Source organism: Montipora capricornis, chromosome 2 (genome assembly GCF_036669925.1).
Source record: "Montipora capricornis isolate CH-2021 chromosome 2, ASM3666992v2, whole genome shotgun sequence".
Taxonomy (NCBI): domain Eukaryota; kingdom Metazoa; phylum Cnidaria; class Anthozoa; order Scleractinia; family Acroporidae; genus Montipora; species Montipora capricornis.
The window spans coordinates 29463807-29476306 of record NC_090884.1 but is presented as its reverse complement, the minus strand read 5'-3'; the positions used below and the strand labels follow the sequence as shown (position 1 = coordinate 29476306).

Sequence of the window (12500 nt, the reverse complement as noted above, 5' to 3'; positions counted from 1 at the left end):
ATCAAGTTTGCACTACGAATGAAGATACAGTTGACGCCGGCCATTGACATCGATGTGCCAACCAGAGCATTATCGGCTCTCGCGAAAAAAGGATTCTTTTGTTCAAGAGGTTAATTGGTACATTGTTTGCAAACAGATATCTTCCCCTCTAAAAAAATCAGTACTTTGTTGAATCCTCTCTTTTTCGCAAACATTCATTGCTTACTTTCGTTTTGTTCCAGTCTTGTTGTCTCTGTGCCTCACTTGTTATGGTAACAGAAGGTTCCTGTGTGGTCTGCGAGCCTCTCAATACTCGTACCTGTGAAGCATGGCTTAGTCAGCGCTAACATGGGGAATGGCCAAAACCTTTTTGGGGAATATACTATCAGGGATTTTCTATTTATAGCGCACATACAAAGATTTTATTTTGCTATTTTCCCCTTTGAACATCGAAATGGCTTTAAGAAACGTGCAAAAACAATTCCGTCCAATCAAGGTACAGCTCAGTACTGCATTTGAGAAAGAGTAATTTCAAAATCGTGCCATCTGATTGGTTCCAGAAATGGGCGAAATTTCCACTTTTCTGTGACGCCGCGAGTCTCTGCCTGTTTAAAGTGCAACTGTCATGTGAAATAAACAGTTCTCGTTTTTCTTCAAAATTATAGAAACTACTTGCGTTGGATGTTCAACAGGCGATTTTTTTTTGCAGTAATTTACAGCGGAAGACTGTTTATTTTAACTCCACTTTTTTTCACTTAACGGACCGTAATTACTTACTAATTAAGCCGCATTCACTCTCTGCATTTTTAAGATAGTGAGAAAATGAAGTCACTTTCTCCCCGATCGCGCTCTCTGAGGGCTTATCTGTCAGAACCACACGAAGTAAAGGCGGACCGTTCAATGAAAAAATGCCGTCAAAATCAAGAGTTTTTCTCTTGAAATGATTGCATAAAATCTCGCATTTCGAGTATTCAGCACAAGAAGAAAAACGAAAGGTGAAGAAAAACGAGAGGTGATTTTTGATCGTAGTAGCACTTTAAACTATGACATTGGGATCCGTGATCTATATCCTATCGTCGTTAAAGGGCCACCGACAACCAGTGTCTTTTGCGCGCCTTTGTTGTTGTTATCATCCGGGCAATCCTCTGAACTCGTGGTTTTCAACATCATCCCGTGAAGAAGAACTTCTGCGAATTCGCTGTTCGATTTGTTTTTTAATCCGAAAGCCTTCCTCCTTTCGTTCCATAATCTTAAGGTTGAAGTAGTGAGCCAAATAACCTGGCGCTTTTCCTTCCTCGGCGGACGAGCTTTCTTCACAGTTTTCATTTCGCTTTTAACACGAACACAACACCCAAATAACGCCAAAAATACAATATTTAAACATTAAGGAAAATATTAACAAAGTTTGAAGCTACTGGGCAACCAAAACACGACGATGTGAGGCGATGGAATTTGACTTTTCAAGAAATACTAGTTTCTGTATTACAGAAAATGGCGCCGATAGCTTGCACGCCCGCAAGGACTTGTGGTTGTCGGTGGCCCTTTAACGATTCCCCTTAAACCTTGTTGTACAACAATGTTAAAACGCTTTGTCGTTGCTTTATGCTTTTGTAACGTGACAATGTAAATGTACTTGTACCAAATCTTCAATTTAAATTACTTACCAGGTATAAACAGGCGCGTGTTATAAGTGTCACAATGACGATAGAAGGAGCTGTTAGTAAAAAGAAATGAGTGAAGAAAAAGAACGTTAAATAGATATCAAGACGAAGGTCTACGTGGAAGACACAGAAGCTGCACCTATGTCAGAAAAAGATAAGTGGCAAATCATTGACCATGTAGCATTTCTTATCCTTCCCTAAACATTTAACGACTTTTTTTGCATCGCGTTCCTAAAATGGTAAAGTAAAATGAACACGAAGCGATTTAGGCTGCACATTTAACATTTTAAATCATGTTACAATGCTGAAAAAATTCTTGTAGACCTCTAATGTTGTAACAAAAAAGCACAACAACAGAGAGAATTACGTCGAGGACATTACGCACGTTTTCACGTCTACTATCAAACATTTAAAAAGAGGTGCGCATAACTTGATTCGGGATCAAGAGTCCAAAGACGCGTCCTAAATCCCAGGCACTGTCCATTTCATTTCCTCCCTGCATGTTGCTGCAAAAGGAGGAAACAATTGGGAAAATGGGTTCAAGGACATGCCGAGAGCCTCTCTTATCTTAAGAATTAAACTGTGTCAGAGTTAAACAGAAAAAAATGCTTGTAAGCCGCTACTTGAAATAAAAGAGTTCAACCACGACAGACACCTTTGAAAAAAACACTGTAAGACAAGACAACATTTCCTTCCACAAATGAATTCTCGAGAACTTAAATACCAGAAAAGGACTGAAGATTCAGGGAATGAAACGAAGCCGTGAGGAATTCGACCAATTTTGTCAGAACAGCTTTAAACAGAAAATTTAAGAAATTCTCTTCTTACCTGACAGAGACTTTTCGACCAAGTGGTCGATTTTATCATGGACAGCATTGGCATCAATTGAAGAAACTGGAGGAAGCTACAAAAACAAAAAGTGGAAAAGGGCTTTGAGATGGAGGCTGTTTCCATAACGACATCAATGATATAAAAATACAAACGTTGAGTTCCCTGCTAAATGAAGTCCCCATCGGTTGCTGCAGAAATCTACTACTGCGCTAATTACCTGAAATGCGCGAAAATGTGCCACACCCGTAAACGTTCGGAAGTGCGCCGACGCCAAGTAAAAATTTGTAAACCTTGTACTTTTGAATAAAAACTGTTGAAGATGAGGAGAAAGGTCGTAAAAATTGACGAGTATCTCATGGTGTGCATTTTTACTCACACTAGTCAGCATTCACAAAACTGTAAAATAAACACGATCAAGCGATAAAAGCAAGAGTGTATTCCTGTTGTTTCTGTTTCGTCGGTAACACTTGTCACTGATATAGTAAACTAACGAACAATAAGTAATAGTAAAGATCTACTTCAACTAATTTGAGTTCGACAAATGAGCTCTTACGCCACGCATTAACCTTTGTTGAACCAAATGTGCGGTGCGTTTGAACAGGTCGTCCAACGCTGCTGAAAGCGTAAAAAATGTTGAAAGCTTGTTGAAAGCGTGTTGAATCAAGTTTAACTCGGTTTAAACTTTCCTTCAACATCGATTCAACTTTTCCTTTGTGTTTGATGATGTTGAATGGTGTCGAAGCCGTTTGAACAATCTGTTCAACAATTGTAGAACACACGCATGCTCACATCAGGCCACAAAAGTCAATATGACATAGTTTATCTGGACGAGAGAGACTGTTTCTAGTTCTTAGTTCCTCGCAATCAAATTTCGCGAAAGTGTTGGTTCTTTTGTTGATCAAATGTTGGGACCGTTTAAAAGGGCCTTTACAAAGCGGTTCTCAAACCGTTCTCTTTCTGAGGAAGATGCGAATTGACCGAATTCAGTTTTTATTGCGTAAGTACAGAGATTTACGGACATTTCTGTGATCAAACAAAAATAACATACGATGTTTTCACTAGCGAAAAATCGTCGCATCAGCCTTTTGATTGGCTAATATGTTGAACTTTGGCGCGAATGGCCTGTGCACCGAAAGAGGGAGTAAAATTTGTAAACATGGCGTCCGATTGGTGCATGGTTTTCAAATCTTTTGTTGCTTAGTTTTCTTCATCAAATACTTCAGAAGATCTTAAAGTTTTCAAAGTGCTCAGTCGAGGTATAGAATGTAAAGATTTTTTATATTTCAAACATATTTTGCTATTTGGGGCTTTTGTTCACGATCGGTGGTTTGATAGCCTCTCGATTAACACTTATCTCGTTAACTTTATGATCTCTGTACTTATATAATAAACAAATTACTTCATGGTTGGCTCGTTTGTACGATTTTTATTATTACTCACTGGTTGTGAAGGATCGTTAAACTGACTCTGTCGCTTCGTTCAGTCGTTCGTTTACGCGATCCTTAACAACTCATGAATAAAAATCGTACGCACTCACCTCCTGAGTAACAGATGACATATTTCAATCTCTCTAAATTTCCACTCCGTGCATAACATTTTAATAAACTATTTCGCTAAGTTCCTAGCAAGTCCTTGGTCTTTCCACTCCTTTGAGGAGGCAAACGGACAGAGTTGTAATTTCAAATGAACCACTTCATTAACCCTCAGCCCCCACAAAGGACTGGAGCGACCCAAGATTTACATGGTATTTACTATCGGCGAACTATCGATCCCAGGAAAGTTGATACGCAATTTACATTTAAAAAATCGAGAAATGATTCAAATAACGAAAATTTTAATTTCAGAAGACGTTCTTGTTAGCAATGGTCATTACCCTTCCTGCTTAAGCTCGATGCTTCACAATGAAAATGATTTTTGCCTACCAAAAAAACCTAACCACTGCAGTCCTAAAGTCCAAATTGCACCGCATTTTTATCCTTTTCAGTTCTTTGATAATTGTTCGAAATAATAAATTGATAAAAAGGGCAACTTAATTAAGTCCATGCAGTTATCTGTATTTTACCTCTTTAGAAGAACATAATTTGTTTTTAAACAACCCTTCAGCCTTTTCTCCTAGAGTGTGGAAATCCTTCGAACCAAATGACGACCTGACCAGGTCCAGGAGAGGATTTATCAATTCCTGTTTGAAAAACAGACGCAAAAAATCAAACGTTGAAATTCCAGCCTTAGGACATAAATTGGAAAGACAGCAATCTACAGCAACGAGTCCAAGTGCGAAGTCCTTGATGGAATGTCTCACAATAGCGTCACAAAGGATCGTTTCGACCACTATAATGCCGTTCTTAATCACGTGATAAAGTCGATTGGCCGTGCAGTACATTCTCGTTCCCAGAGCTGCGATCCTCTTGGCCAGCGCCACGGATCGAGAGCTCTGGCAGGTACCAATCCGTTCTCGTCACTGATTGGTCAGATGGGAACACAATAAAAATGCTAACCGGAAGAAATCATAGGGTCAGAGGAGTTTAGCCAATAAACTATTCCTCGACAGGCGTCAATATTTAGCCTCCATGCATGAAGGGCCCCGTTACATGCTAAGTTGTCTCCATGTTACACTGATTGCATACAATGTTATGTTTAACATGAAAATTTGGTTTTATCAAACGTGTTGATAAAGGTCGAGTTACCACCGTGAACGATTTGGAAAGCTGACGTTTCGACCGTTAGCCCTTCGTCAGAGCGAATGCTTAGTCAGCTGAAGTGAGATCAACATAATTCAGACTGTCCCTGTTTGCACCAGAAAAAAGAAGCCCCATATGCATATTGGACTATTTTGCCAGATGCACCCAACAGGAAAAGGTTTGGTTGAATTTGCTTCAATGGCCAGTGATTAATAGAAAAATGCCTTCCGGAAGTGCTCTTCTTGAGATAAAGCAACCGATCAAAAAGTTATATTTTGTTGTGTTATTTAAGCAATAGAGGACGTTTTCCATGTTTACATAGCCTCATTTAAACGAAAGGGGCAGTTGGGAGAATTCTCGATAGTTATGCAAACCCGAGACACAGTCGAGGGTTTGCATATAAACAGACACGCTCATATTTCCTACCAGCCAATCAAAACGGGCGTCTGACAACACATAACCAATCAAAATTCGTGTGATGTCACAGCCGTGTTTACATACTCTCATCTAAACACAGGTATTGACCAATGGGAGTGCGTGTACTATCCTAATTATTTTGTAATTTATAATGTGCAATGATATTCACATGCAAAAAAACAGTGTACCTGTTATTGGCAATAATAACAATATTATGATAACTTTTAGAACAACAAAGTTAGTCATTTATCTTATTACTTTCAATAATTTTTCTCAAACCAACAAACTGAAGATGAAGACCATGAATAATAATCTATTTGTGCCTAATCATTGCTAAAAATCACAATAAAATTATTAATGGTATTTTATACCATTTGTTAACTGAATATAACAGTGAATATATCAAACAACTGTCAACAATGATGAATAGTGGAGCAAAACCTCAGCAGATTTTGAAACATTGATCTTAAAAATTTGATCGTGTATTTGAGGCATTTAACGACGAAATGACAAGCACAGATAGCTTCAAACCCTCGTACTTCTTTTCTTTCAATGTGACGTCGCTTATATCTAGAATTTCCATTCCATAATTCAACGCCTCTTGGAAGAAATCAATTTGGCTTGGTCCGCCATTTTGAAAAAGAATCGAGACTACGCAGAACGACCGGAAGTCCGTGAATCGCGGACTGTTAAATTGGAACCAGCCAGAGCTCTCGATTCGTGGCGCTGGCCAAGAGGATCGCAGCTCTGGGAACGAAAATGTGTGCAGCAGTATAATTAGAACTGTGGTTGGCGGTGATTGGTGCGTGACGGTCACTGCTTAACCTTTTGATGATTGGAGAAGCGCATAGGCCCCAAAAAATCCTACCACAAACGAGGACTAATAGCATACATGAAATGATTAACCCTTGGTTACACCGAGTATTACGCTGAAAATTTAACACATGCCTTTTCAGTTGTGCTCGGAAAGTTGCAAAGAGAACATCGTTATCTTTAAAATGACTAAACATGAGACATTTTAACGTACCAGAATCAAGGGATTAGAAGCTTGTTTTTTGATAAAGATCTCTATTAAATCAAGAACACTGCAAAACGAATAACAATCGAAGGTTGAGTCTGAGTCTGACGCTAATATATTATCATAAATTTAAAGTTAGCACGGTGATCTTTTTCAACATTTAGATAGTTTTGCTCCTTCCTAGAGGATCAAAACTGTGGGAGTCACGTACAGTCGAACCTTTATATAACGGCCACCCTCGGGACTTGAGGAACTGGCCGCTTAATACAGGTGGCCGCTTAACACAGGATCACTAAAAATACTCACTGGGCGTGGTCTAATGTCGATTTTAATGGCGTATCATATAAAAACACTTCATGCAAGGAAACATTAGGACGATCAACGCTCTCTAAAGCGATCGCTACTTTCAACAAAGTTGCCATCTTGTAACTTAACGGTATAATATACGTAACATTTTTTAGACGACCAACGAACTACGGGAAACTTACGGTTAAGGGCAAGTGAGTTAACAGAGGTAGAAGTTAAGGCCCGGAAATCCCTTGCGAGTATACGTTTGAAGGCGATTCATTCTTCATCACACGGCTGAAGAACAAGCTAATGAAAGAGGAATTTCTAGCTAAAGAGTGCAGCATATTCAAAACGAACATTTTTTTTCGTTCGTGATTTTGTACTATACTTCAGCACATTGCGGACATCTGGAAAACGTTAACGAATAAGCGGCCGATTATCAGCTTACAGCAGCTCTGTGCATGCTATTTCTTTATAGTGATGATGGATCGCATTTTAAACACAATAACATACTGCATAAAATGACATGCGGCTTAGTTTCCGTTCAAGGGTGGCCGCTTGATACAGGTAAAAGTAACAAAGCTAGACAAACATAGGACTGCTGCAGAGTGACCCGGGCCGCTTCATAGAGATGGCCGCCTAATACATGCAGGTAACCGATACTTTGAAAACTGGCCGTTAGTACAGGGCCGTTATATACAGGTTCGACTGTCCCAACAAACGCATGCGCAGAAAAACAACCCAAATCATGATGCGTGGTCACTAAATTAGAGAAGGTCAAATTCCTAGCACGAATTTTGTAAACAACACTTCAGAAACTTTGCATGGCTTATCCAGGTACAAACATCCCAGCAACAAAAGTAGGGAAAATGGAATGAAAGCATGGATGGTACAGACCACGAACCAATGAAGAGAAAAACGCTGACCAAAAACAAAATGGCATAAACTAACATCTTATTCTTACGTACCGCAACTTGAAGTGTAAAATGATCTTTGCTGCATCTGTTGGTTATAAATAACGGTAAACGTGAGCCATTCAATCTTCCCTTGGTGGTAATGGGTCATTCCGATTTTTATCCGCACCCCCCCCCCCCCCCACCTCTTTTGGAGGGCTGGCTCTCTCTTAACGTCTGGATGGAACCTGTCGGAATCCAGGATTTTATTTCATTTTGCTCCCCTTGCAATTAGTATTTTGCCATTTATGGGCTGTTTTTATCCATCTGACCCTATGAGATGAGGGTCTGATTGGAACCTTACTTGTCGGAAACAGGAGTTTGGCGTATAATTATAACCCCTGGGAAACTGTATTTCACCATGTTACCACCTGTCGTAATCATGCCTTCCATAGGGATGGGGGATGGGGAGGGGAGGGGGTGGATAAAAATTGGAACAACCCAATTCCGACGCTAATCAATTCGTTTGATAAAAGCAAATATTAATGTTCGTGTGGAACTATCGCACTGACGCAGCTCTTTAGAAAATAACCCCTTCATTCACATGTGAAGGACTACCCACTTGCTCCCGTATGGCCTACAGTAGTTTCGATAGCCACGGTTAAGCAAAGTCGTCCTGACCTTGAGATCGACCATTCTTTGTTCAAAATGAGTTTAAAGTTCAAGGATCACTTGATCCTGCGATAAATCCGTCTCTGATCCCACAGTGGTAAAATACTTTGACGTTTATCTCTGCGTGCTCAGAAATTATGAGTGGGAACACCCAAATGCTCTTCCAATCAAGGCAAGGTCGATCAGCGGTCGCATTTGCAACTAATGGTTGCTACTCATGCAAGCATAACACCGGATAATTTCTGGTGATTTGTTGAATTTTAAATTTGGGAATTTCAACATCTTGCCTCGTTAGTCTAGCGAATATCAACGGCTGGTACGAGTTTGAATCTCTCACTGTTCTACATCTTTTCCGTGTTTTCATGTTTTTCAACTTATTTCTAGGAGACAAATCAGTTAAGTTCATGCAATTTCAACTCAAAGGGAGACGTGATTTCGGTAGTTGTTATGGACTGGTATTCCCCACTGCCTTTCAATCAAGTGATGAGCGTACAGGTTAAAAAAACAAAAAACAAAAAAAAAACAAACCAAAATGTTTAAGAATTGAGATTGATCCTTAATTTGAGACCTCAGTACGGCCTGCAAGACCGCTGAACTGCATTCGTCACGTTTTTGGTGGCTCACTGTGACGGTGGTGGAAAACCCAATCACATGGCTAGAATGGATTGCCTGACTTCCATCTGACAGCAAAGGCACCAGCACCCAAGCTCGTCTATTGATGGTATGTCAAAGAATGTCAGCCTTACCTTTCTTCTTGCTCTTGTTCATTCTTGCTTCCATCTGAGCTTTAAAAGCGGCGGCAAGGGCGGCATCAAGCTGCATCATCGCTTCGTCATCCAAGTCTTCTTCACTACTGCTTTCCTACAAATGCATATCAACATATCCCGTTGGCACTTGAACATAGCCCAATGAGGTACCAGGTTTTCGGTCCAGGAATTAAAAAGGGGCAAATAGCAGAAGGGAAAAGCTGCAAGTGTGTATATACGGAAACTTAGTAACAGTTCAGTTGACTCGCGACGCACATTATTAATCAATGCACTACGAAAGTCAATCACGAAGTGCATTTTTGAAGAAGTTGCTGCACCTTCGCCTTTTCTTCAACTTTATTCGAGCAAAACAGAGGGCTGATAATTAAAAAGATCAATCAACTTAGCCAGCAAAACAGAGAAAGAACTCAGAAGAGATTATTTCTCTTCGCGATGAAAGCTATTGGCAATTTCAAGAACAAGAAAGACAAACCTTTATGGTTACAAAATGGTACAGACAGATTGTCCTCGAGGCAATTTTAGCGCCCAAGTTTTCGTTCAGATGTGTGGAGAAATGCAAGTAATTGACGGAATGCAAAAATGGCCGCTAACAAATTATTCTTTTGTCTTTGCTTTAATTGGACTGACTAGCCTTGTTACCGTGTAAAACTGAAAGAATTTTAGCTGTAAAACGAGGCCAGTCAGACCAATTTTCAAAAAGACAAAAAGAATAATTTACTGGCGGCCATTTTTGCATTCGGTCTATTTGATCCACGCCGATTTCAAAAAGCGTCAAGAAGTGTCCCGTGGCTCTTCTCATCAACTTTTTCATCAACAGTTTCTAGGAACGCAGACAATAACAAGTCCAGTTTCGAGTTCGCCATGACCGCTGAATAAAAGTACTGAGAGCGCATTTTTACAGGGTTAGCCAACATCTGATGTGAACATATTCACAAATTTCAGCGAGAAGATGACCTGTTTACAACTCGGACTATTGATTAATTTTCAAATTTCAGGCACCTTCCCGATGGTGGAGCAGTCGTGGCTCGGTTGGCTAGTGAGCGGCTTTCGGAGCGAGAGGTCCCAGGTTCGATCCTCGGTGACTTCAACGTCTGTTTCGACTTTCCTCTGATCCGTGTAGCTGGCTTTAAATACCCGTAAAACGGAGCACTGACAGAGGGAGGGGGGTAAAGGGCGCACCGTCGGCTTCCATTGATACCAGCCTCGTAGCTGAAGGAACTACCGACGTTAAATAAAGTTACTTTACCTTTTGTGAATACTTTACTTTGGCTCCAGACTAACCCTATATCAACGTGTCATTGGTGTTTGTATTCAGCGGTAATTCTAAAATTCCAAAAGGGACTATTGACTATTGATGTCTCAAAGTGTCCCCTAAACTCTGTTACTTATATTAAGTTACAATAAAATACTGGATTTACCCCAACTCAAAAACAACACTAACATTATTGTTAGAAACAGGATAATGCTTGCCCTAAAAGGGGCACTTCGCGTTCGATGTTCAAACTTGGTCGTGCATTTCTGCCAGGACACGCGTCAAAACATTACACAACGGACAAACCAAAATAAAGTCGTATTGTGCCAACCTCTCTATCCATGTCAAACATAGCTGGACCAAGAGCTGCTTTTACTTCAGCTCTGAATGCTTCATCAACTTCTCCAACGGCATCATCTTCGTCTTCTGAACTCTTCTCTTCCTCGTCATCCTCATCCACGTCATTGCTGTCATTTTCGCCTGATTTTAAATTCCCATTTGTTGTCTCCTAGAAAATCATACAGGATTTAAATATTTAGTAAATATTATACACTTACAGTAAGCTGTGTGTGCAAATGGACGCAGTATTATTCTAAGCGAAAGATCATCGCAGTCATGGGCACAACCTCGGAAGTTGCAAAGAAGCGGCAATCATGTTATTCCTTGCATTCAATAGCCTATCCATTCCACGTCGCTCGTGGAGCTCGAGTTTGCTTCATTCCTTTTCCGGAAAAAATACAGGCATGACGGGGACCCAATACCATCCAAACGTGCTGCACAGACCGCACTCTGCTCTACTATTGAGCTATGAAGCCATAACTAACTAACTCAGCAATTACGAGTCATGATCTGCGCGCCATTGTTATGTACTAAAACTTCCGACATTGTTATTGGATCCACCTGAAGAGCACTGCAAACACTACTCATTTGCACATAGCAGCTTGATTGACTATCCTGGAAACCTCAACTCTTTCCCCGCCCGGGGAACTAGTCGTAAAGTTACTTTGAATATCTCTCTACGCGATCACCACTCAAGGTTTCTTTTCGACGAGTTCAGTCCACCTTGAAAATTGACAATCTTTGAGACTTGCAACTTCTGAATCTCTATCATTTTAAGTCATCTGAAACACTCAATAGTTGTACGTATACACGATAGAAAAAGAAAGGAAGAATACAAAATGACCGAAACAAAAAAAGGAGAAAAGAAATTCGACTATTACCCTCTCTTTAACCTCAACATCTTTCATTTCCCTCCTCATCGTCATCATCATCTTCTTCTTCTCTGTATACACAATTCACATTACTACAAAGTCATCACAGGCTGAGTAATTAATTAATATTTTCAAGTCATTTAGAGGGAGTGTGGATGTAATAGCAAAACGACAGTTTTCCAGTCCACACTTATCAAAAGAAAACCAACGAAAGAGAGTTTATCTGACGCGTTTTTGTTCGCTGAAATAATTCCCCACTCAATATCTTCAAAAGGAAGTAGCCGTGCAACAACTGTGTTTTTTTTATCTTGTAATCGTGTTAAAAGACCGGTAAGGAGTTAAAAACGAATTAAGTGAAAAAATGCAGAACTTTCACTGTTCACAATTTTCAGTTGCACATTTAACACTTCCTGTTCACAGGCTCTCCTCAAATACAGCTAAACCTGTACCACCGCATTGGAAAGCATCGCCAGGAAACGATATAAGTACAAACAACAGCAAGCAGCTAACAACAGAGATTTAGAATTTCGTGAATGAACTAAATGCTCAACTCGGCATAATCTCGATTAGTTGCAAAAAGGGTGCCGTTACAATTGAAACAGATGTTGTTTAAAATGGAATAACTTGAATCCTAAAAAATTGACCAGAGGTTTGCGGAAACCACAAGGAGTGAATTCCAAATTCATAATTCTCAATCACGAACTAACCTGACTCATCAACGACCTCCAGTGTTTCACCATGGGCTCCTTTCTTGAGGTCTAAAGTCTAAAACAAAGTGCCAGAGAGGAACAAAGAATTAGTCGCAGACGATTGAAATAGCTAGATAAAGCCTA

The 12500-nt window shown here is 40.0% G+C and overlaps 1 protein-coding gene across 1 annotated transcript in view; it reads right to left on the bottom strand.

The window, feature by feature from the left end:
* Positions 1 to 12500, bottom strand: part of LOC138039278 (uncharacterized) — a 54667-nt gene that overhangs the window by 9319 nt on the left and 32848 nt on the right. Inside the window, 11 exon segments of the mRNA XM_068885491.1 lie at positions 206 to 298; positions 1644 to 1693; positions 2469 to 2544; positions 4534 to 4650; positions 6594 to 6651; positions 7841 to 7874; positions 9184 to 9298; positions 10788 to 10964; positions 11677 to 11706; positions 11708 to 11727; positions 12375 to 12432. Coding sequence (XP_068741592.1) covers positions 206 to 298; positions 1644 to 1693; positions 2469 to 2544; positions 4534 to 4650; positions 6594 to 6651; positions 7841 to 7874; positions 9184 to 9298; positions 10788 to 10964; positions 11677 to 11706; positions 11708 to 11727; positions 12375 to 12432 — 828 coding nt within the window.